Genomic DNA, 25,116 nt, shown 5'->3' on the forward strand with positions numbered 1-25,116 from the left:
CTTCTGACTGCACAATGGAAACATAAAGAAGATCTGATTATCTGCACAAGAAACATCCTGTACTCTGACTTCATCTAACTAAATTTCCAGTATTCTAGGCATGTGTCTCTGTGGGCAGGAAAGACAGAGCCAGAAGAAGGGAGAGGTGTGGAGGGGCTGTGGAAGTCAGCCCCTGGGTCTGAGTTGGGCTCAGAGCAAGAAAGGAGGAGAGATATGAAGAAATGCAGGATTCTTTATTCTTTCCAAAAGTTCTTGTGTCATAGTCAGAAAGGAGAGAGCAAAGGATCATAAAATCTTAGGCCTTGAAAGATGCTTAGCGATCATATCAACACTTCTGTTTAAGGAAAGTGAAGTAGTGACATTAAGGTCTCTGTAGAGAGTGGAGAGGAAGAAAGGTGCATAATGAGTCCAGTTTGTTAATCTTCTATTCAACAAACCAGCAGCAATGTGTTCTGATGTGCAGGACACTACTTAAGGCGCTGGGAACACTGCTGAATAAGAAACAAATCACCTGCCCTTATGACAGGTACATTCCAGTACGGAAGCCTGACCGTAAGTAACCAACCAAATAAATAATATTTTGGGTGGTGATATGTGTGATGAAGCAGAACTAAAATTCTCCATTTCAGAGAAAGTTTTGAGGAGGTAAAGACTGAATGAGGTGAGGTAGTCAGCAATGTGCAACAGGAGGGAACCACACTACACAAATCTGAGAATAATCAAAGTCAGTTGTACCTGATGATAGCATCTATGTTATAAGTCGCCATTAGTTGTACTTTATTTATAACATCTGAAGGATAAGTATTTGCTAGATTTCTGTACTGGTCCACAGAAACCCATTTAACTTATTCTGTAACTAAACAATACTTTTGTAGGAGTGGTGCTGTGGAACCTAACTGCCATTTAGGACACTGTTTCAAAGGGAACATTTTCTCCCCAGAGCAAGTCCGTCAAAGCAGAACTCTCAGGGGTCTTAGGCTACAGGGAAGGAGATCTGCAGATCTGGTCTTTTAGTAGGTTGGAGCTGAGGTTCTGGAAAGGGGACCAGAGTAAAAATTCCTCTTCCATACCTTTCTTCTCCTGCAGTCTCGGACACAACAGATAATGAAGAATATGTTGAAGAAAATTAAATGTGCAAGTCTTTGGCGGGCAGTGATCTGAGGCTTCACCACAAGGTAGGGCAGCAGCAAACGATGGCCTTCAGTTGTGACTGTGGTGGGGAGGGGAGGGCGAGAAGGGGGAGCTCTCCCAGGTTGCCCAGTGGCCAGAAAGGGGGGCGGGTCAGTTTCTGCCTCTAACAGAATTGGAACAGGAGTGTCTGACTGAGGCAGCAGTTAACAAACACAAGAGTTGCGTTTTGGGGACTAGTCTAACTTGACATCTGGAGAATAAGAAAATGAAACTCTTCATTATTCCAACGCACATGTACTCATCTATATAGCCTGTATTTTTCTTACTCTTATCCGGGGTAATCACTTGAATATTTTAATCATTCCAATCTCATCTCTGATAGAAATTGTTTTCAATTCAGTACCTAGTCCACTAGACTAAGGCTGGATATTTATTTGAAATTTCTACCCAACAAAACACAACAAGCAATCTAAAAGTTGCTATGGATCAGGAGTTTAGTTATAGTGGATTTTTAATTCTTAGCATCTGAAGAAACCGTAAAACTGGGAGCTTGATAACATTAAGTATTAATTCTTTGCTGTAAATCATAAAAAACAGATGATCAGATATGCTCTGACTAAAGTTATACCTCTTTCTATTGCCATATTAACACTAAAACAGCAACAAAAATATCCAGCTCTGTTCCAAGTTCCATATAGAATTCAGTGGACTTTTTATCTTCTTAAAAGCAGAGTAACAAGCACAAGGGAGCATGTAAAAGTCTCATTGCTCTCTTTTGTGATTCACAAGATGTTTTGAGAAACAGTTATTAACCACACATTTGTGAATACAGCCAAAGAAGCTATGAGTATATAAATGTCTCCTCATAAAAGTTTGAGCATGGGCGACTATGGCTTTGTGCTTTAAACTCTGGACTGCTCAGATTCCTATCTCTGTGGCCACTTCTCAGAAGCCAAGCTCAAAGCCCCCCTGGCTGAAGCTGGCTTTGCATTGTTCTACCTTCCCTGTTGTATCTGCTCTGAGTTGGTTTGCTCCTCCACAGCTCTCTGGGGGTCTGTTGTCCACTTTTCACACGTGTCGGTGTCACACAACTTCACCCTACTGACCACCCCCCCTCCTGTGGTGGTGGCCTCTCTTGTACTCTCTCTTGAAGATCACCAGGGGACTCCCATTTTACAGATGAAGAAATTAATGTTCAAAGAAGTAATGCTACTTTTTTGTAAATGTATTTGAACCCAAATCTTTTAACTCACTATTAGCGTACAAAGAAATTTTAGAGATTCCTGTCCTGTATGTCTGGTGAAGGGCAAAAGTAAAAATGCTCTGTGGCTCTGATATCTAATGACTCTTAATAACCCCACGCTTTCTGTATTGCTGGGCTTCATCCTTTTATTGAGAGTCAGAGCCTTGTCCTGGATACATTAGTGACCATGTTTCCTATACCCACTATCCCAACATTTCCCAGTTCAAGTTCAGGGAAGAAGCTCTAGGTGCTTCCTCCCGCTTCCTTCTAGAGCTCAGGGACATACTGAATAAGGCAGTGTTGGATAGCTGACCACAGAATGGTTTGTGCTGGGGCTGACTCATTACCCACGAGGAGGCATGGACAAAGGTCTTTGCTCATCTCTGATTAGGTAGGTGATCACTCCAGCTCTTCAGAATCTCAGGGGTCTTAGGCTATAGGGAAGGAGATGGAGAAAACTGCAAGAACTGGTCTTTGGGAAGCAAGAAGAGAATGGGGACAGGACAGAGCAAAGCAAAGCAGAGGAACATCTGAAGGAGACAGTCCGTGAGAGATAAATGTGGAGAGGAGCCATCCCTATAGCCACCACTTATCTGATAGGCTTCTGTTACCATCTTCAAACTTTCTATTCCTCATTATAAGTGTTATATTCAACAAACATGACCATGGGACATCAAGCAACCTCAGTTTTTTCTCTTCCCTTTAAAATTCACACTGTGAAGCTAGTAATTCTCTCAACAAGATATGTGGCAAATTTCTGATTTTTCTGCTTCCTTTGTGATGATAAGAGGTTCTCAATTGGTAATTTATATATCCGGTCTTTTGTAATAAACAAAACTTTAAATTTTATTCAAAACTCTGGCTATTTCCTTCCAGCTTAGATGCACAACTATATCCTCTGATTTGAGCTTCCTCTTCCCTTAGGGATGAAGGGAAGCATGGAAAGGGACAAGAAAGCTCTCACTTGACAGATACTGTCTCAAGTTAATGTTGCACTTTCTGGTCCTAGCTGATGCTTAAGGTTGATGTCTTTTTCATGGAGGTGTTCTTATAGGTTCTTCAGAGGACCACCTTCCCCATTGCTAGTTATTTCACCTGAGTTCCCTTGATGCGGGTGATGTACTGTCCTTAATGGCTGGCTAACAACTTTTCCTTTGGCCTCTGGCTCTCAATATATTCCTTCCTCCCTTACATGCTGGCCTCTAATTCCTCTGTTGGAACTTCATCACCAAGATCTAACTGGACAGTGTACTAGCCCTCCCTCATAGCATATTCACAAGAAAAACTCTTTCGTGCTTTGCCATAACAAATTCTTGAAATTGTAGCCTCTTGCAGACTGAATATTTGTGTCCCCCAAAATTCATAGGTTGAAACCTAACCCTTAGTGTGATGGCATTTGGAGATGGGGTCTTTGGGAAGTCATTAGGTCAAGAGGGTGGAACCCTCGTGAGTGGGATTAGTGCCCTTACAAAAGAGACTCCAGAGAGCTCTCTTGCCCCTTCCACCAAAGATGGCTGCCTATGGACCAGGCAGTGGATTTTCTCCAGACACCAAATTTGCTGGCACCTTGGTCTTGAACTTTCCAGCCTCCAGGACTGTGATAAATACATTTCTGTTGTTTATAAACCACACATTCAATGCACTTTGTTACAGCAGCCTGAATGGACTAAGACAGAGCCCTAGCTCAGGACAGCAGCCTCCTCATATTTGCTCTGCTGACAGAATGATTAGTTAGTCCATTATTCCTTAGACTTCTCAGGGGTGGGTCATAAACCAGACCTCCATGCCTCCCAAACTTCAGGAGACACATACTGAATAATCAGAGGCATTCCCTTGAAGACCCTCCGTCTTGATTTGAGATGAAGGAGGAATTACCCTTCACCTGCCCGTTTGGGGGACAATGTAGGACGTAAAGCACACCAAGGTCTCTTTCTAAACGCTGTCCCCTAATTTCCAACAATCTTTGTTTGACTTATCCAACTCCTTTTATAGACTGGAATTCAGTGGTTGAAGGTATGAAACCAGTTTTCTGCCTCATTTGCATGGTGGTATCTCAGTTTACTCTGATGTGGTGTCTGTTATATTGCCACTCCAGTTTAACTGAGACTAAAGAATTTTATTTTAATATCCTCATTCAGTAACTCCCCCCGCCCCGTCCCTAAAATACCTGTTCCTTGCTAGTAAACCCAGTCTAACTAACACAAAGTCCATGATCACGGTTGTGGGAGAAAAATTCCAGAAAAATCGTGGAAGAAGAGAGGCAGTGGGGGAGAAAAAGGGCACTATAATAGTAAGGCTCCAGAAAAATAGATGCAAGTGTTCTGCTCATATTCATTTTCCAATTAATGGCCCCAATATTTTAATAGCCCCCAGGCAGAGTTGCTGCTGCTAACTGCGTGGTTGGGAGAAATGCCTAAATTCAATGACAAGTAAAACAAGCCCATAACAACTACTTCCCATGACACCTAAAGTTGGCTACAGACCAAGGTTCAACCAGGAAGTTATTCAATGTATAAATGTCATTACCATCATCCCAAAGTTGGATTCAACAGCATGACAATTTTCAACCGAAAGAAATCATCCAAATTTCTGATCAACATAATAAGTTTATCTGAGAAGATGACTCTTCCTAATTTAAAAATATAAAATAAAGAAATGTTGGGGAAAAAACTTAAAAAAATTTAAACATGCCATAACAATAACTATTTTAAAAGTATGATACTGGTACACAAACACATAGATCAATGGAACAGAATAGAAAGATAAGAGAGACCCAAATACACATGGGAAATTAAAGTATGATAAAATCAGCATTTCAAATCAGTAAGGTTAAAATGAGTTATCTGAGAAGTGATGTTAGGACAACTGGAAAAACATCTGGCAAAACATAAAGTTGGTTTCCCACCTCATAGACACACACAAAAAACCCAAAGATTTAAATATTAAAATGAAGCCATAAATATGGCTAATAGAAGAAATATTAGACTATTTATAATCTCAGATATCTTAAAATAAAAACCAAACTTGGGCACTCCAAAACTACAAAATGTCTTCATAATATACCCCACAAACAGAAAACTAGTGACAAATAAGGAAGATACTTGTATTTTATATCACAGTTAAAGAGCTAATTTCCTTAAAAGGTAAAGAGCTCCATCACACAGTAGAAAAATGGGCAGGGGCGCCTGGGTGGCGTAGTAGGTTAAGCGTCCGACTTCAGCCAGGTCACGATCTCGCTGTCCGTGAGTTCGAGCCCCGCGTCAGGCTCTGGGCTGATGGCTCGGAGCCTGGAGCCTGTTTCCGATTCTGTGTCTCCCTCTCTCTCTGCACCTCCCCCTTTCATGCTCTGTCTCTCTCTGTCCCAAAAATAAAAAATAAAAAACGTTGAAAAAAAAATTAAAAAAAAAAGAAAAATGGGCAAGGGATACAAACAGATGATTCACAGAAAAGGAAATTCAATACATATCCTGACCTTATGAAAGATACTCACTATCACTTATAATAAGAGAAGTGGAAATTAAAACCACAAGAAGATACCATTTTCTATTTTTAAGACTGACAAACAACAAAAAAAGTTAGCTAACATCCCTGCTGTTGAAGATGTGTGAACATAGGCATCTTCATCCATATGGGGGAAATAAACTTGGTACAAGATCTACAGAGAGCCATCCCTATCAAAATAAAAAAATAAATGAATAAACAGGCTCTTTGGGCCAGCCATTCCTCCCTAGAGATACCCAAAAATGAAATTATATAAATATAAGAATATTCTTTGCAGCATTATTTGTAATAGTAAAATACAGGAAATAGCCTAAATGCTTGTGAGTAGGGGACTGGTAAAAAAAAAAAAAATTGTAACAGAACAAAACAAAGTAGCCACTGGAAGAATGAAGACACCCTAATATGTACTGATCTATAAGAATGTTCATATATTGTATTTGTAGCATGCTTTGTATATTTTGATATAAAATATTTCTGATGGAGGCTATATGAGAAATTGGTAATTGTGGTTTTATCTACAGAGAGTGTCTGAGTGACTGGGGGATGTACAGGGGTAGGAAGGTGTCCCTTTTATGCTCTACTTTTCTTCTGAGGAGGAGAACCTTTTGAAAGATTAGAACTCCAAGTCCAGTCTGATTTGGGCCAAATTTATACTACCATCGTGGTGCAGAAGCCCTGAGCTGAGAACTTTACAGAAAAATTGGTCTAGATGTGGAACATCCCAAGAGGGCCCCAGAGGTGGGGATGGAAATTATGCCACAGGAACACCTCCCCAACACAGGGCACCATCACCAGCTGGGTTCAGAATTGTCATCCAGCCACAGTGGTCTTTTGGGTCATCAGATCACTCCATTTATTCTATCCCATGACTTCTCTGTCTCTGGGTCTCTGATTTTTTGTTTTTTTTTAAGCCACTATGCTAGCCACAGGGACAGACATGTAGCCTCATGGTTCCCAGATTTAGTCCTGGTAAGTTTCATCTCACCTGATGCCATCCTTCTCCATACCTTCTCATTTTTGTTCTTCCCATTTCCCATCTCATGTTTGTTCTTCAGTTCTTTCTGACCATAACCTAGCATTTACTTGGGCATTTCTCTACAATGATTCTGGTTTTATAGCTTGGTTACGCTGTTTTAAGCTTGTCTCAGGTAAATTTCTTTTCTAATGTAACCCTGTCCCAGGACCCCCCTGCCTCCACCCCGATAGAATTGCCCCAGACCTACGTGTGGGAGCATACAGACACCATCCGCTGAACGAAGCTTCTTTCTCTAAGATATCTGGTCTCAGGGATTCTCCACTGCCCCAGCACCCACCCCTCCATCCTTCTCAGTTTCACTGGTAGTCCTGGGAGAGTTTCTCCACCTTCTCTTTCCACCTTCACCCTTAGGTTCATAGCTACTTGTGCTGATAGCAGAGAGTAAAGAATGATTCAGGGAGTGTGCATTTTTTTCCTTCTACCACAGGGCTGCTCTCTGAAGATTTTCTACTGAATTTAAACTAGCTTTGTCTCAACTGACCTGACATTTTCTCTGTATTCTCTTTAACTGTATTGATGTCATTTTGTAAGGAGATAATGAGTTTAGCATGTTGTTCACTCCCTGCGTTCTTGTACTCTTCCCAGAATTCCTTCTCACTGAGTTTCTCAAGAAATAGTTTCTCAGCATTATTTATTTGCATGTGCATATCTGTTGAAAGAAAATAAAGATACCATGTCATTTCTTTTGTTCTTGCAACCATTATATGTTGCAATCAGATTTTATGAAGTTAAGGTCTGATACTACAATGCTGTTAATTCATAAATACAAACTTTTAACTCCAATTAAAGGAAATCTAAACTATTCGAACTGTTGTTTATCCCTCATAATTCATAATCTAAGTAAAATTAAACTTCAAATTATGAAGTAGATGTGTGGTTTTAGGCCGTGACTGACAGCTATAATAGACAACCTATATGCCTAGGAACCCATAAGCTTAAATTATTCCCATGATAGCTTGATAAGAGTCCTTTTTTGTACAAGATTATGTTGCATATACTTTTTATTAATAAATTGTGATTTTTCTGACCATTATGCCTTTGGGCAAAGTGACCTCAACTTGTATCCTTGTGCTGTCCTTGGCAACCATTTTTGTAAGTAAGTTGGCTGATTCCATTATCTAAAGTTCATTGTTTGGGCTTCCCTTGTGTGAAATGATACCATATCATACCAAATGATACCATATCATACCAAATGATACCATGTCTTCTCCTGCCCCCACTTACTAAGGCCTTCAGAATGAAAGATAAATTCACTAGGACAGTATGTGCAATTGAGCTATCTCAACTGTATAAACTTTTAGTTCACCCTGATGCACTTGCTAAACGTGATATGTTACTCAATCTTTAGGCGGGGTCTCATGCTTCTAAATATTTTGGAAATGGAAGCATGCAAAGAACAAGGTACAGTGAAGTGAATGGCTATTTGTCTCAATGCCACACACCATCTGGTTTGAGAGCTCCCTGAAGGCAAGACCACATCTTATTCATGTGTGTAAATCCAGCACTTGGCACAGAGTCTGGCAATTAGTTGGTGCTCAGTAAATGTTTATGGAATGACTGAGACACCCCATTCAGGCCAGAGGGATGTCCTTCAGTACAGAGGGCCAGAAGGACTCCAGACATGCCTTTTTCCAAATATGTAAATAAGATATTTTTAAATCCCTTAATAAATGATACTTGTTGCCATTAAACAATTAATACTGTTATAACCTATCCGATGATCTGTCCTCTTATTTGGTTAGATTGCTGCTATCTCCAGCACTCTCAACAATAGCCAAATTATGGAAAGAGCCTAAATGTCCATCAACTGATGAATGGATAAAGAAATTGTGGTTTATGTACACAATGGAGTACTACGTGGCAATGAGAAAGAATGAAATATAGCCTTTTGTAGCAACATGGATGGAACTGGAGAGTGTGATGCTAAGTGAAATAAGCCATACAGAGAAAGACAGATACCATATGGTTTCACTCTTATGTGGATCCTTAGAAACTTAACAGAAACCCATGGGGGAGGGGAAGGAAAAAAAAAGAGGTTAGAGTGGAAGAGAGCCAAAGCATAAGAGACTCTTAAAAACTGAGAACAAACTGAGGGTTGATGGGGGGTGGGAGGGAGGGGAGGGTGGGTGATGGGTATTGAGGAGGGCACATTTTGGGATGAGCACTGGGTGTTGTATGGAAACCAATTTGACAATAAACTTCATATATTGAAAAAAAAAAAAGATTGCTGCTATCTCAGCCCTGGGCCACATCCAGCCTTTGAGGGGAAGGCTGGTTAATGTCACTGAAGATTCTGGAAAAGAGGTGGAGGTAGCGGCTATTGTTATACTTTCCCAGAACCTATCTCCCTTCCCTTCTCCTACCCCTTGTCAAATCAGTAGGCCAATTACAATGGTCCCTTCTCTTGGACATAAGGATTTGTCCAGTGGTGAGCATGTGTCTCAAGCAAGGCACATGCTCAGAGTCCTTCTACTGAAACTGGTGGAAAACATGTCTCTTTTGTCTCCATTTTGAGGTTAAAAGGATGTAAGGTGAGAAGTGTCTATTGTCTGAGTTCCAGCCTCCTGGGAACAATAGCCTCAGTTAAAGGAGCCATCTTTCAGGGGGAAGACAGAGAGAGGAGAAAGATAAGAGGTAGAGGAGGAGGACAGTAGGGGAAGAAAGAGGGAGAAGCAGAGGAGATAGATTAAAAAAAAAAACAAACTGAAATCTAACAGCATGTGAGGCTCTGGTGGGTCCAGGTCAGTAGCAATCTGACTTTTCTGTTTGATTTTATGAAAAAATTAACATCCTCCTTGAGCTTAGGCTATAGTTTGGGTTAAAGTTTTATCCTTGAGACTAAAGAGTCCTAAGTTGGAAAAAAAAAGGGGTTACCTCAGTCCTTCTCAAACCTTCCTATGCATAGGGATCCTCTAGGGTCTGTCACAATGCAGATTCTAACTCTGTAGGTCTGGCTGGGTCTGAGATTCTGCCACCTCAAACTGGCTTGCCTGTAAGCGACTACCTGGTACCTGACAGAACTGCAACAGAAAGCCTTTTCAGAGCCACCTGCCCTCTCACTTTCCTCTCTCTCCTTTGGCACCTGTGGGCTCTTTTCTTTCTTGGATCACCTCCCATGCCCAGCACTCCTCCTCTCTGCCTGGTCACCCAGCTCGGCGCCAGTCTCGTATGACACACACGTTCCATCACTCAGCCCAAACCATAAACAGGCACACCTCTGCTAGCTGGGCTCATTTCCCTGCGAAGGCAGTTTCATGAGCACATTTGAGTATCCTTTGTGGTCTCACTCCCACCTCAAGGGACTTATTAAAGTACTCCTTCCAAGCATAAGTAGAACTCTCCTGGAAAGGAGCCCTGAGAAATACAGTATCTACCACCTCATGACATCATCATTGCCCATAAGAAGATGGGTCAGAACAGGCTTATGGGAACAGTTGTGGAGACCCCTAAAAATGAAGTTTTCTGATTGCCGTTTTTTTGTGTTGTTAACTATTTCATTCAAAACCAAAAATAATTACAGATGGTGTGCTTGCTCTTTGTCAAGTGCTTGGGTAAGTGGGCTCTCTGAAATACTTGGGACACATTCAGGGAAGCAAGTCCTTGTTTTGCCTCCGAGCTTCTAGTACTGCTTCCTGAGAACACTCAATGTCTTTTCCCAAGTTTTCCAGCTTCCTAGCTAAGATGATACTTATAGAGGTCTTGGCAAAAGTGGTTCTGGAAATCTTAGCAGCAAGTTGAGGATAAAGGAATGAAAAACAATTTTTTTTTTTTTTTTGAGAGAGAGTGTGAGTGCACAAGTTGGGGAGGAGCAGAGGAGAGAATTCTAAGCAGGTGCCATGCTTGGTGTGGAGCCTGACTCAGGGTTCAGTCTCATGACTGTGAGATCACAACCTGAGCTGAAATCAAGAGTCAATTGCTCCACCCACTGAGCCACGCAGATGCCCTGAAAATCTCTTTTTAATGCATGTGTCAAAGCTATGTACGACTTCCCCACAGGACCACGGTATTTCCTAAGCCCATGACAAGAGTAAATCCTGGGTCTTTCATCTTCTACACCTAGCATCATTTCTATCCACGTCCGCCAACCTTCCCCCTGGTCAACTCTAATCCCTCTCTTCACCTAAATGGGAGTGTTTGCTCCTTTAGCAATACTGGTGTGGGGGGAAGCTTTATGGTAATATTCACCTTGTTCCCAAGTCTGAACTGAAGTTGAAGTCAAAGAAACTGCCAAACAAGAGAATTTCCCCAAGAAAGAACAAATCCCCACTGTGAGGACTTCAGGGTGGTAGCTAACATGATGTTATCTAGTGTCAAGACCCAGGTGGTTTTCTTTTGTCTTTGTTTTTGATCAGTGCCCTTCCTCCTCCTCCTCACTTGGCTTCAGTAGCTCTGCCCACTTGTTATTTCCCTCTCCTGTCCATTTACCCACACGTGTGTGTGCTTGTGGTGTTAATGATCTCATCTGAAACATGTTCGTGGCATTTTGAACATATTAGGAGACAAAAGCATTAACACATTCAAGAAATAATTTGATGCAGCTTTATAATTTTCCAAGTTCCTAAGCCACCTTTTAAGTTTTCTTCCTGGTCTCTTTCAAACTTCCATTTTTCCTTCATTGCTTCTTCAACATCTTCTCTTGTTACAACTGGTAATTCCTCCAACTTCTCTTCACTCAGCTCCTTCAGTAGGTTCCGTATGTGCCAAGTCTGTTCATCCTTCAAGCGTCTGTTCTGTCATGACAATCAACAGTAGGTAACAGCATCTGCTCAAATATTTACATTGATTTGCCTCAAAACAGAGTCACACTGAGGCTTGTAAAATGAGAAAAAAACATTTAATGAAGTAAGTTTATACAATATCTCTAAAAGCTTATGGAATATGGAAGACTCAAAATAAAATTAAAACCATCAACATAGTAACTATTGGATAGAAAGTTACATTTTAAAAAATTGTGTTATTAATTTCCTAGTCTATCACTCTATTATAGGATCAGTGAACATTAAAGTTAGACCTTGGAGGCCAATTTCTTCAATCTCCCACTAATACCATTCTTCTCCAGCGATTGTCATTCATTTAATCAGTATTTATGGAGCATCTACCATGTGCCAGGAGGTCTTCTAGACACTAGGAGTACATCAGTGAACACTATACACAAAATACAGTGGCACTTTCTCCTGGCCACTGGATTTGTCCAGGTTGAGCATGCTGTCTCAAGCAAGCATATGCTCAGAGTCCTTCCCTGGAAATACTTTCACTGAAACTGATGGAAACATGTTTTTTGGTCTCCATTTTGAGGTTAAAAGATGTAAGGCGAGGTGTCCATGGTCAGAGTTCCAGCTTCATGGGGACAACAGACTCAGAAAAAGGACGCTTTGGTTGCAAAGGTAATAATTTAACTGCAACTAGCATAAGCATAAAGAGGATTTTAATTTTTTCATATGACCAAACAGCCAAGGCAGGATGCCACATCTGGACCAGAGCCTTACATGCTGTCAGATCTCAGCTTTAAAAACTTTTTCTAAATCTGCTCTCCCCCTCCTCTCTCAAACTCTCTCCTTCTCTGCTCTCCTATTCCCCCCCTTATCCCTCTTTTCTCTCTTCCTCTTGAAAGTTGACTCCTTTGTAAAATGGTACAGCTACTCTGCTAAAAAAGGATGCCAATTTCTTATAAAACTAAACATTTGCCTATCATACAACTCAGCAACTAGGCTCTTAGGCATTTATCTCAGAGAAATGAAAGCTTATATTCACATTGATACAATGCTTACAAAACTGTATTTATCATAGCCAAATACTGGAAACAACTCACATGTCTTTCAAAAGGTAAATGGTTGAATAAATTGTGATATATTCATATCATGAAATAAAAATGAATAAAAGGAACCAACTAATTATACATGCAGCAAACTGAATCTCCAGAGAATTCTGCTGAATGAAAAGAGCCAATCTCCAAAGATTACTTACTATATGATTCCATTTATATAACATTCTTAAAATAACAAAATTATAAATATGGAGAACAGGCTAATGGTTGCCAGGAGCTAATGAAGGGGCAGAATTGGGAATGAGTGAGTAGCTATATTAGGATAATATGAGAGACACCTGTGTTAATGGACATGTCCTATGCCTTGACTGTATCAATGTCAATATTGTTAATGTTAATATCCTACTTGTGATATTGTACTATAGTTCTGTAATATGTTATAGGAAACCAGGTATCGGTATACAGGATCTCTCTGTATTATTTTTTTATAACTGCATGCTAATCTGTAATTATTTCAAAAAAGTTTAATTTAAAAAATGAAGATCAATCAATATTAGCAACTGGTAAACAATTTATTGCTCTTTAATAAGTTCTCAAATAACTCCATTTTCTTAAATGAAATTGATTCATGTTTTGCTTTTCTTATAAATAAATTGAATTACTTTGGCTCGACATGAGTTATCTGAAAATGAAATATTTTTAGAAACTTGAATAATAGCAATGGAAATATCCCTTGCCAAATTATTGCATTCCTAATACTTTTTAGGAATACTATATACATAGTAGAATACATAGTCCGAATACTAAATAAATCTTTATCTGATTTTATTTATGTTAGGTGATTATAGTAAGGCAATAATTGCCTCAAAATCAATTCCAGCTGAAAAATAGGCAAAAAATACCCAAAGACAGTGATCATTTAAAAACCACTACATATAATTCATAAAAGAATAGTGTGTAATGAGTCAACAAATTTTCCTTTTACTTTCCATACTTAGCACAATACTTGTCAAAGTGAATCCAGTCCTCTTAGATCAAATTTTTAACACAATGACTATCCTTTTAAAACATATGATATTTTCATTTATAAATTAAAATAGTATCATATGTCCTAAAACTGTATTCAAAAATTACATGAACATGACTAAATCATATTTGCATTATATATAAATTTAATAGCATCTGTATTAAACTTCCCAAATCCCATAGTGAATTACAAGTGGATGGGACATGTGTCTGATAACATGTTACAAAATTCACTATATCTGAAAAATTATTTTGAGTGATATATGAAATACAATTTAGTTAGCTATATTCACCAATGTGTTTAAAAAAAGACATTTATCCTACAAAGCAAACCATTATCACACCATAAAAATAGAATAACGTAGATTAAATAAATAAACTACAAAGAAAGAACTGATTTTGTTTTGTTATAAGGCCATCTCATGGGCTCTGCCTTTTTAACTTTTTAAGATTTGCAAGAACAAGAAGTTGCCAGAATAGTACACAGAGCTTCGCCTTACTACACCCTGCTTTCCCCAATGATGACATCTTATATAACCACAGCACCTGAAAATGGAGAAGTTGACATTTGTACAATGGTATTAAGTAAATTAGAGAATTTAATTTGGATTTCACCAGTTTTTACATATGCTCATTGTAGTTGTTTTTAGTGGATAAGTATTAAGAAAATTTGCCACATATACATATGAGAATTATCACCAGACAGATGGCATTTGAAGCCATAGTGTTAAGTAAGGCCTTTAGATTTAAAGAGAAGAGTGGAGATCAGAACCCTGGAAAATACCTAATTAAGGGATGGTTCCGGGAAAAGAGCAGTGAATGAAAAACAAGAAATGGTTGGAGAATATGGGGGAATATTAAAGGATGTGCTGGCAGCCAAAGGAAAAGAGAGTTTCAAGATGACAGGGCTGATGATGAAGGCACGAGAAATAAAGACTAAAAAGAGGCCATTGGACCCGGCTAATTGGTCATTAATAACTTCTGTCCTAGCAGGTGTGGTGGAATAGCACGAGTGAAAGGATGAAATGGAGGTAAGGAAGTGGACAGAGTGAACTATGAAATGTCTAATGACATGAGTGGAGCATACAGAGAGAAAGAAAGATAATCAATGAAGTGACAGTCCAAACAAAATTCACACAAAGGAGGACATGATGGGGAGGAAGGATTTCTGAGTTTGACCTAATGGAAGAGAAAAAGTAGGTCTTGTTAATGAGTCATATTTAATTTAGCAAGTAAATATCTGTGACCTCAAAAATGTTTCCTTCACTGGTGTTAGTGTGAATCAACTCAACAAATATTTATCGAACACCGACTCATGCTGGGCCCTTCCGGAGAAACAAAGGTAAGTAAGATTTGATTCTGCTCCCTAAAGAGCTTTCAATTTAATAATGGAGATACATTTGTACGGAGCATTCCAGCTTAGTTTGGGGGAACAAAAAGGAGCTGGCCAAGAGAAGAGCATTCTGGAGGATGAAAGCCTGAAGAAAGGTACAATAACGAGCAAGACTGGGTTTTCCAAGATTTAAAAGAAGCAGTGGTGAGCAAAGGGTGGAACAACTGGAGACAAGGTTGGAGAGGTGAACAGAGGTCAGATCTTGTAGGGCCTCAAAGACTTTAGTAAGGAGCATGGATTTAATTTTCTGTACCATAGAAAGCCACTGTAGGGTTTTAAGCACTGAAAGGTTTACGGTATTCAAAGTGTTGCACTGTGGAAAATGTACTGAATAGAAGAAGGATGGGTAAGAGCTGGTGGCAGCCTCAACTGTGGCAGTAGCCGCATAAATGGAAAGAAATAGATACATAGCTGGAACTAGTCTGCCTCTCCATGTTCGTCACTGCTGGGTCCACATGATCCCAGAAGAAGACATAGGCCTATCCCATAGTCATGAAAATAAGAATTTTGTTTCTGGCTTCAAATGAGGGGCTATGTATGGGAAAGTGATCCCTCAGTCCTGATGTCATTTCCACAACCAAATGGAAGTCCCAGTGCTGACCACGGGATGGTGTGCATTGGTCCTTGATGGCAGTTCACTCATCTAATGTGCTGTGGATCTCATCATGTGGAACCTGCATCCAAGCACCTAGACCAAACGTCCCCTTTCTATTTTCACCCACAGACCTGAGTTTCTGATCAACAGACTTTAGTAACTGATCGTTGAGAATCACGACAATGTCAGGGTCACAGTTATATCACCACCATATCTAGTCCCCAAAATATTGCTGAATGAATGACCAAATTAGCCCTATTTGGAAGACAGGAATCCCATGTTATAGGAGGGAAACTGGGGCTCACATCAGTTTTGGCCAAAATGCTACCAGCCTTAAGTTGTACAGTCAGGATGCAATCTTAGGTCTCTGACCCAAGACTCCATTAAAACTTGTAGATATAGTCAGTTTAGACAAAAGCCAAATAAAACAGTTAACTGTGGAAGCTTTAGAGTCCATATAAATGTTTTAGTAGAGAACAGTCTCAGCGTTTCCTTATCCCCTTAAGGGAAAAATTGTGTTAATTATCACTTAGTCATATACAGCATGACTTTGATATTCATTTCAATCTGATTTTATAAATACAACATATCATCTTAAACATCAGTCATTTTAACAACTGAGATTATATTTTTCAAATAATATTTACATATGCACACTCTGAAAATCTAAGAGCAAAAAGATGTAGAAATTAAAAACAGAGACCCAATGTTTTATCATTTGGCTAAATAAGAAATTAAATGATAAATGTGGTTTCAGAGCCTTAAAATTTTTAACACAAGACTCAATGTCATCATGTCTAAATAACACAGCTCAAGCTGACTTCCTTCGACACTGTAATTAATATAATAGGAACAACAGTACCCTTTTGCCTTACATGTACAAAAAACTTAGATTGTAAATTAATCAATTCCAAGCACTAAAGAAGATGTCATCTTAATTCACAATTTTTAAAACATTTGTGTAAATATTTAATAACTAGATATAAGCTTTAAATGTTATACTCACTCTTTCATGATACTTTTGGTTCTTTTCTCTAAGTCTCTTTATTTGAGCCATAAACCGTTCTACTGCATTTTCCTTTATTTGACAGCTGATAATAAACAAAGATAAGATGTTTTACAATTATTTATCTTGGAAAATTAATGGGGCAAATTTAAAATTTTAAACTAAATTATTTGAATTGAAATAAAGTATTAGATACATTATAAAAACCCATTTAGGGATCAGAAAACTTTTTAAGTGATTTGTGTGTGTGTGTATGTGTGTGTGTGTGTTTCTGAGTATATTTTCCTCACTAAAATATATATTGGAGAGATAACTTCAAGTTTTTTTTCTTAAATCAATCCCCATTTGTACTTCATAATTTTTATACTTTCTAACTATCTATAAATAATTAAGCTTAAAGGGAAACTAAAGAAGGGCATACAGAAAACATGCTTTCTAGAAATCTAAATATTTCAAACAAAAATGACAAAACAAAGGCTTTATAAGTGCAGGCACATCTTCTTGAAAGAGAAAGATATACTAGGCATATCTTTGGTTCAAGTTCCTTAGCACGCCATCTCTTCTATAAATAATAAAAGCTTTCCTGACACAAACACATTTCTTTAATACCCAACAAGTATTTGTTGAGCATCTGTCAGATACAAAGGAGAGACAGAAAGGTGCAGGAAGACTTTGATGTGGGCTATGTGATAAATATTTGAAGTGCTAAGTATATCTCTACTACCCAGTACATCTTGTAACTTTAAATCTGAGACCAAAGTAACACAATGGAAACAACTTCATGTAAATACCTTGCCTCAATTAAAACAAAACAAAACAAAACAAAACAAATATATAGCACCTCTGTGGTGTAGTGAACAGAGATGCTGTTAAAGATTGAGCAACTCTTGTTTTCAATCTTGTCCCTGTCCCTTCTTACCTACATGATCTCAGGCAAGTCACTTCTCTGAGTATCAATTTCCAAGCTATCAGTGGTGACAAGAATACCTAGCCCTAATTCTATAAGGATTAAAATAAGAAATTGTATGTGAATGTTTCTAGCATAGAGTAAGTGCTTAGTAAATTTCGTTGAAGTGAATCTTATATCCTCAGCCCTTCCTCCAAAATACCATTTATTTTTGTGATATTGCATGTTTGGTAGAGAGAAAAATAAGACTCCTTCTTTCCCAATAATGAGAAAATGCAACATAAAAACAAAACAAGCAATCCATTTTAGTGGCAAAAGTACTCTGTTTGGATACTATGAAACTTGGATTTCAGGCCTGCTTCTCCACTAACTGCCCAAGGACTCTTCACCTAGTTAGGCCTTGCCTTACTCTTCTGTAGGTAAAAGAATTGAAGGGGATGAGCTCTATAGTTTTTCAGTTCAAAAATTATACAATTTAAATTGACCATTGTTCCCTTTCATGCATTCACAAATAACAAGATTTAATGAGCTGCTGCTTTGTGCCCAGTATTGTTTATGGCATTATGGAGATAGTGTTGAACAAGACCTCTGTGATTCTTGCCCTCAAGGAGCTTACATTTTATTAGACAATAAAGGAGTAAACACACAATCATATTATTTACCCATTGTTATGGGGGAAATAACAGGCTAAATGGAAGGGTGGTTTCCACACAATAATAATAAATAAGTCTATAGGTAGGTATAAACCATCTTTTTACTTCTCACCTAAAGCTTAGGTATGCAAAAATTTTGAAGGAACGCCTTCTCTACCTCCCATTTTAAGGAGAAAAATAAAAAATATTATGAGAATTATTTGAAAAAAGGCTATGCAAATGTTCACACATTAGGCAATTTCTGCAATTACAAATATGGCAACCTAACTCTCAGTATGGGTGAAGCAGGCAAATGAATCTCAAATATGTAGTCTCCATTGGTTGAAAGAGTCTTTGGATGGTCTAGTTAATAGACTTACTAATGGCTTCAGCTGAGAGCCTTCGCTGCTGATGACTGAGTATACAAAGATGGGTCCAGAGACTACATCCTGCCCCAACCCCAGCTGCTGCATGGCACAAATTTACATTAAAAAAAATTATTTCATATTCATTTTAAACTCAAATTTAATTGTGCATCCGGTAATTTTATTTGCTATATCTGGCAACCTTACACTTCAGCCAACCACCCCTCTGCTCAGAGCAGTTAGGGGCAAATGACCTAGGGCTCTGTCTTTTGTTCCTTCTGCAGTGAGCTGTTCAGAAAGATCTAAATGGCACCGGCAGGCCTGGGGGAGATTCTGAGATGCCCAAAAGATTTTGGTGGCTTCATTGGATCAATTGTGGCTCACATGGTAGTCATAGGTCTAAGTTAGCTGAGTCTTTCCTTGGAATTTACTTCAACCTCCTTAGGTCTCATGAAGATGAAACTGAACTTCAGAACTCAACACTCTTAGCCACTGTGGGAGTTCAAGCTTCACTCTTCTCTATATACTTTTTCCTTTTTATAACTTTCTCAGATGCCATAGTAGCCCACATGTCACACTAAATGCTGAAGCAAGTTGGATAAACTAATGAGATAATAGATATTAAAGCCGTTTGGAAAGGATACACATTATTCTGAAGCACAGTGATATGAAATGGTTAGTAATACAAGGTGTCACCTTCCCCCTTACCTCACTGTATTATTAAAGTGTTATTAATGTGTCAACTTTCTCCCTCCATGCAATTTCATTGAAAATTCTCAGAAGTAAAATAGATAAATCTGGATTTAAAAATTTTATACTTTTATCTATTTTTTAACCTATAATAATATCTATACCTATTTCTAGGTCTATTCACACATTGTAGAAAACTGGGGGAAAAACAAGTACAAAGGAAAAAATAAAAACCACCATTACCTAGAAATGGTGTCACTTTATAGATTTGGCATTGACAGTCTCAGCTCTTCACAATCATAGAGGTTCATGACCTTATTTTCTTGGGATAGATTTAAAAAAATGTTCAGTTCAGAAGTCATTGATTACCTACTACGTGCTCCCAGCTCTTTGTTCTAAAATGAGATTGTGTAAGAGAGAAGGAAGATACTTCCAGGGGACCCTTGGGCAATCCTTTCTCAGATGGTGAGGTGGGTGTTTTGGCCAATTTGTCATGTGACAAAAGTTCTGTCACCTGGGAACACCTGGAATGAGTCAAGTGTCACTAGCAGAGTATGGTACAGTCAGGCCTCGACTGTTTCAGTCCATGAGATTATTTAGTCTTAACAAAGCAGAGAACAAAAGCATGAGATGTTCAGTTTATATCTTGTGCTAGATCATGAGAATTTTTAAATGTTTGTCTTTTTGTAAACCTCTGTTAAAGACTGGCCTCTGACTGACCTACAAGAGAAACGGTTGTATTTGGATGTCATCACTGTAAACCAGGGCAGCAAATTAGAGAGCAGGTTGTATTCCTAGAGCCTTTTTGTCCACCTCTCCGAAGATGAGATGAGGGAAGTTTTCAGTTATGTTGACAAATGAGTGTGGGTAGTTTCTGGTTATAACTTAATGTTATCTCAAGTAAAAAATAAAAGGGAGCTTTGTCACAAGTCCCTTCTTGGGTTTCTCAGTGTTCTGACCCTTTCAGTCAACTGCCCTCTAAAAAGAACAGATAGATTTGGAGTTTCTCAAGAAGGAGGTAGATTTTATCTGAATGTTGTTAAAAACAAATCTCTTGAAGCCCAGTGTCACAGGCTAGTCACCAGCATTCCAGGCTCCCCACTTTCAGTCTTGTTCCTCTCCAATAAATAGTTTCTCATACTGACTCCCAAATATTCCACTGGACTCGGTTTATCTGACCCTTGCATACATCATCAGTTCAGTCTTACCCTTTCTCCCTCACTCTGCCTTCTCTCAGTTCCTGGGCTGTGAAACCTCTCCCTCACTCCAGCGTTTTTTCCATAAGCTTTTCTCTCTTTTACTTTATCTCTCCATAATACCTATTCCCCTTCCAGAGATCAGCTCCAACGTCACTTCCTCAACAAGCTTTTCCTGACACCTCTGACCATAGTTTAAACCTTTAGTTAAACTGTTACACAGGACCTTACACTTTTCTTTTATAGTGTCTTAATTGCAGCTATGCAATTTTGTAAAAAAAGCTTGAATTAGTTGTCTAATGTCTGTCTCCCATGTCTCATCAGGGCAGGAACCAGGTTTTCTCTTTGTTGTTGTCCTTTAGCACTTGCCTTGGACTTGGTAAATATTCAAGTACTTGTTCAGTAAATGCATGAATGAAGTACATGCTTTTTTAAAAATTTTAATTCCAGTATAGTTAACATACAATGTTATATTAGTTTCACATGTACAATATATCAATTCAACAATTCTGTACATTACTCAGTGCTCATCATGTTAAGTGTACTCTTAATCCCCATCACCTATTTCACCCATACCCCTACCAACCCCCCTCTGGTAACCATCAATTTGTTCTCTATAGTTAAGAGCGTGTTTTTGGCTTGTCTCTCTCTTTTTTTTCTTTTTGTTCATTTGTTTTGTTTCTTAAATTCCACATATAAGTGAAATCATATGGTATTTGTCTTTCTTTAACATTTCACTTAGCATTGTACTCTGTAGATCCATCCATGTTGTTGCAAATGGCAAGATTTTATTCTTTTTTATGGCTGAATAATACTCCATTGTATATGTTGAATAATAATGCTGAATAATATTCCATTGTGTGTGTGTGTATATATATATATATATATATACACACACACACACACACACACACACACACATGTATACTCTGTTGATCTATGTATCTATTTTTGTGCCAGTACCATACTATTTTGATTACTACAGCTTTGTAGTATATCTTGAAATCTGGGATTGTGATACCTCCAGTTTTGTTCTTCCTTTTCAAGATTTCTTTGGTTATTCAGGGTTGTTTGTGGTTCCATGCAAATTTAAGGATTATCTGTTCTAGTTCTGTGAAAAATGCTGTTGGTATTTTGATAGGGATTGCATTAAATGTGCGGATTGCTTTAGGTAGTATGGACATTTTAACAATATCTGTTCTTCTGATCCATGAGCACAGAATATCTTTCCATTTGTTAGTGTCATCTTTAATTTCTTTCATCAGTGTTTTATAGTTTTCAGAGTACAGGTCTTTTACCTCCTTGGTTCAGTTTATTCCTAGCTATTTTATTCTTTTTGGTGCAGTTGTAATGGGATTTTTTTGCTAAGTTCTTCTTCTGCAACTTCATTATTAGTGCATAGAAATGCAATCAATTTCTGTATACTTATTTTGTAAATTGTGACCTTACTGAATAAATCAATCAGTTCTAGTAGTTTTTTGCTGGGGTCTTCAGGGTTTTCTATATATAGTATCATGTCATCTGCAAATAGAGTTTTACTTCTTCCTTCATTACCATTGTGGATACATTTTATTTGTTTTTCTTAGCTGACTGCTGTGGCTAGGACTATGTTGAATAAAAGTGGGAAGAGTGTACATCCTTGTCATGTTCCTGACCTTGTTCCTGACCTTCCTGAAAAAGTTCTCAGTTTTTTGCCACTGACTGTGATGTTAGCTGTGTGGCTTTCATATATGGCCTTTATTATGTTGAGGTATGTTCCTTCTAAACCTACCTTGTTGAGGGTTATGAAGTACATTCTTGTGTGTAAAAGAATGAAATGAATTCATTCACTCCTTAAGAATTACACATTAAGACACCTACGCTGTGTCAAAAGCTGAGGTTCAAAATCTCTCCAGCAGTTTACTATCTATGAAAACATAAATATAGAATAGGTATTACCTTTAGTTTTATCTTCAGCTCCTGGGAGTGAGACATTAAGAAATATTGTTATTAAAAATAATTCTATCTTTTGGATTTGATCTGTAGCCACTGGAGATGACACTAACTATTCTCTGTTGTATTTTAAGAGGTAAGCCAGCCAGCTGTTATATACAAAGTGTACACAGTATGTGGGAGAGTGACCAATAATACAATGGAGGGAGAGAGAGATCCAAAACCACATTAATGAATGTGGTTTCACAGCTACTACTTGGAATATATTATAGTCAAAGTTTCAAAACTTAAAAAAAAAGTCTGCACATAGCACAAGAGTTCAATTATGCTTCCAATCTACCTCTAGTCTGGCTCTCTTGACAACTTTTGAGTGCATTACTGTCCGTTTGGAGTTATATGAATTTTAACAATGATTTCCATTTGCATATGGGGATGTTTGGATTTCATAATCTAAGCTTACTGATAGTCTAGAAGTGCTTCACTGGTAGGCAATTGGATTTCTTTGGGTGGCTCATTTTGAATATCCTTTTTATTTGCTTTCGCTGTGTTGTCCATTGTGTTGCTTCGTTAGTAAGAGGTATGCCTGTTTAGAAAAGAAGTAGGAAAAGCAAATAAATTCTGTCTTTGCCCCTCTACTTGTGTTTACTCAAGATAAGGAACTGCCAGCACTTAATTTAAAACTGTTTTTCCAGGCTAGGAAACCTATCAGACCTATCATCCACCACATTGCTGGGACATCAGTGAATCAATGGATTCTTGAGTCTAGTAAGTTCTGTTTGGACCAAGTACAGCATTTCCCCATTCCAAAACATTTTCTTTTCTTTTTTTAAAGTTTATTTTGCGAGAGATTTGAGCGCACATGCTCACATGTGCAGTGGGGGAGGGGGAGGGGGAGAGGGAAGGGGAAGGGGAGGGGTAAAAAGAATCCCAAGCACGCTCCCTGGTGTCAGTGTGGAGCCTGCAGTGGGGCTTCATCCCAGGAACTGAACTGTGAGATCGTGATGTGAATCGAAATCAAGAGTCAGCTGCTCAACCAACGGAGCCACCCAGGTACCCTTTCCTACCCAAACTTTCTAAGACACTCACCCCCTTATGTTATCCATCTACATCTCTTGTCCCTATCAAGCTTTTCTAAGAACAAGGACTATACTTTTCCAGTCATTTTATTTCTCCACAGTGTTACTGCATATAATAACAGCTCAGGAAATGTCTGTTAATTTTTTTAATTAAGACAAAACAAAAAAGCACAATTTTCTGTGAGCTAGAATCCAAAGAAACTAGAATCCAAAAGAATTAGGTATGGCTAGGGTTGTTAGAGCAAATAAAAGCACATATTCCAATGTTTTTTTAAATGGCTAAAAGGTTTACAAATGCAAAGTAATAATAATAATGTAATATTTAGCAGTCACTGCTCATCAGCTATCGATTGCTTTTTATCTAATAAAAAATTCTCAAAAATAATATTTTTTAAGAGTGAAAAATCAGGTCCACTGTTCACAGATTTTTATAGTGAACAGGAATACTTGATGGATTTTGTATAGGTACTAAAGTGCTTCTTTTCAGATTATAATCTTAACAGATTTTTATCTTCTAATTTCCATTAATTAAAAAAAATAAGTGCCTAAGCTTCAATCAAAGTAGTAGTAGTTGGGTATGGTAGAAAGAATTTAACCTTTGTAATTATTTATTTAGATGGCTGGGAAGTCCATGAGAGTGGGTATGATGTAATTATTGTGCATTACTCTATTCCCCACCTAGCACAAGTAGATGCACAGTAAGTCCTTGTCAAAGGAAAAACTGGATGGATAAATCAGGCAGACATGTTTTAATCCTATATCCACCACCTATTATCTATGTGACCTTGGGTAGGTGACTTAATCTTTCTGAGCTTCAGTTTCATCATCTATAAGTTAAGAGCAAAAATCATACTCTAAAAGCTGTTATAAGGATTAAATAAGCCATTATTTAAAGCACCTAGCATAGTGGGTGACATACAGAAAGAGCTTAGTTAAGTATTATGCCCTTTTAGTTAAAGCTCCAGATCAGGCTTTTTCAAACTCTGGGTAACTAAAGCAGAGGATGTCTACCCAATGCCAAGTATAATGATGTGTGGAAAAACTAATCCATGTGGTTTGCTATTGTCAACCTTCATCATTGACTTGGGTCACTGACTCGGCAATCTACATAGATCACTGAGATCCACAGTGGAAAATGTCTCTGAAATGAAACACTTTTTCCTAGACATGCTGTTTTCACACCTAGACCTCCAGTGAGGCTCAGTCTTTGTGTCTGAGACTTTTCTTTTCCAGCCAGTGTGCTCATCTCTACATTCTAACAGATTCGAGTATATGTGAATGCAAACATACTATATAATACTTTCCAACTGAAAAGCACACAGCTGTCAACAAAAAGATTTAACACATTAACACAGAGTAATATATTAAGTGGTATCTTCTCAGATATGAAAGTATTGAGAATAATTTCATAAACTACACAATAAAATGTGTCATTCTCCCATCACAGTTCACAGAAACTTGTAAGTTGAGTAAAAATTGCTTTTTTTTTTGTTTTAGATGCAGAGTTGAATTTTTATATTATTTTCTATTTTAGAATTAGAAATTTTAACTTGACTATTGCGCAAAGAGATAACATGCTGACAAGTGTATCATTTTGCAACAATAACTTACTACTTAACAGTG

General features: G+C 38.1%; 1 protein-coding gene across 12 annotated transcripts in view; it reads right to left on the bottom strand.

Annotated features, from left to right (window-relative positions):
* Window positions 1–25,116, bottom strand: part of CCDC83 (coiled-coil domain containing 83) — a 68,093-nt gene that overhangs the window by 17,426 nt on the left and 25,551 nt on the right. For 10 of the 12 annotated variants that reach the window (XM_058687615.1, XM_058687612.1, XM_058687610.1 and 7 more), the window contains 4 exons: window positions 22,878–23,000; window positions 16,696–16,780; window positions 11,479–11,641; window positions 7,393–7,560 (listed from right to left, as the gene is read on the bottom strand). In XM_058687615.1, the coding sequence (XP_058543598.1) occupies window positions 7,393–7,560; window positions 11,479–11,641; window positions 16,696–16,780; window positions 22,878–22,972 (511 nt within the window). In that variant the 5' untranslated portion in view covers window positions 22,973–23,000. The remainder of the gene's footprint in view (window positions 1–7,392; window positions 7,561–11,478; window positions 11,642–16,695; window positions 16,781–22,877; window positions 23,001–25,116) is intronic. The other 2 variants (XM_058687617.1, XM_058687618.1) reach the window with 1 other exon arrangement.

Source organism: Neofelis nebulosa, chromosome 10 (assembly GCF_028018385.1).
Source record: "Neofelis nebulosa isolate mNeoNeb1 chromosome 10, mNeoNeb1.pri, whole genome shotgun sequence".
Lineage (NCBI taxonomy): Eukaryota > Metazoa > Chordata > Mammalia > Carnivora > Felidae > Neofelis > Neofelis nebulosa.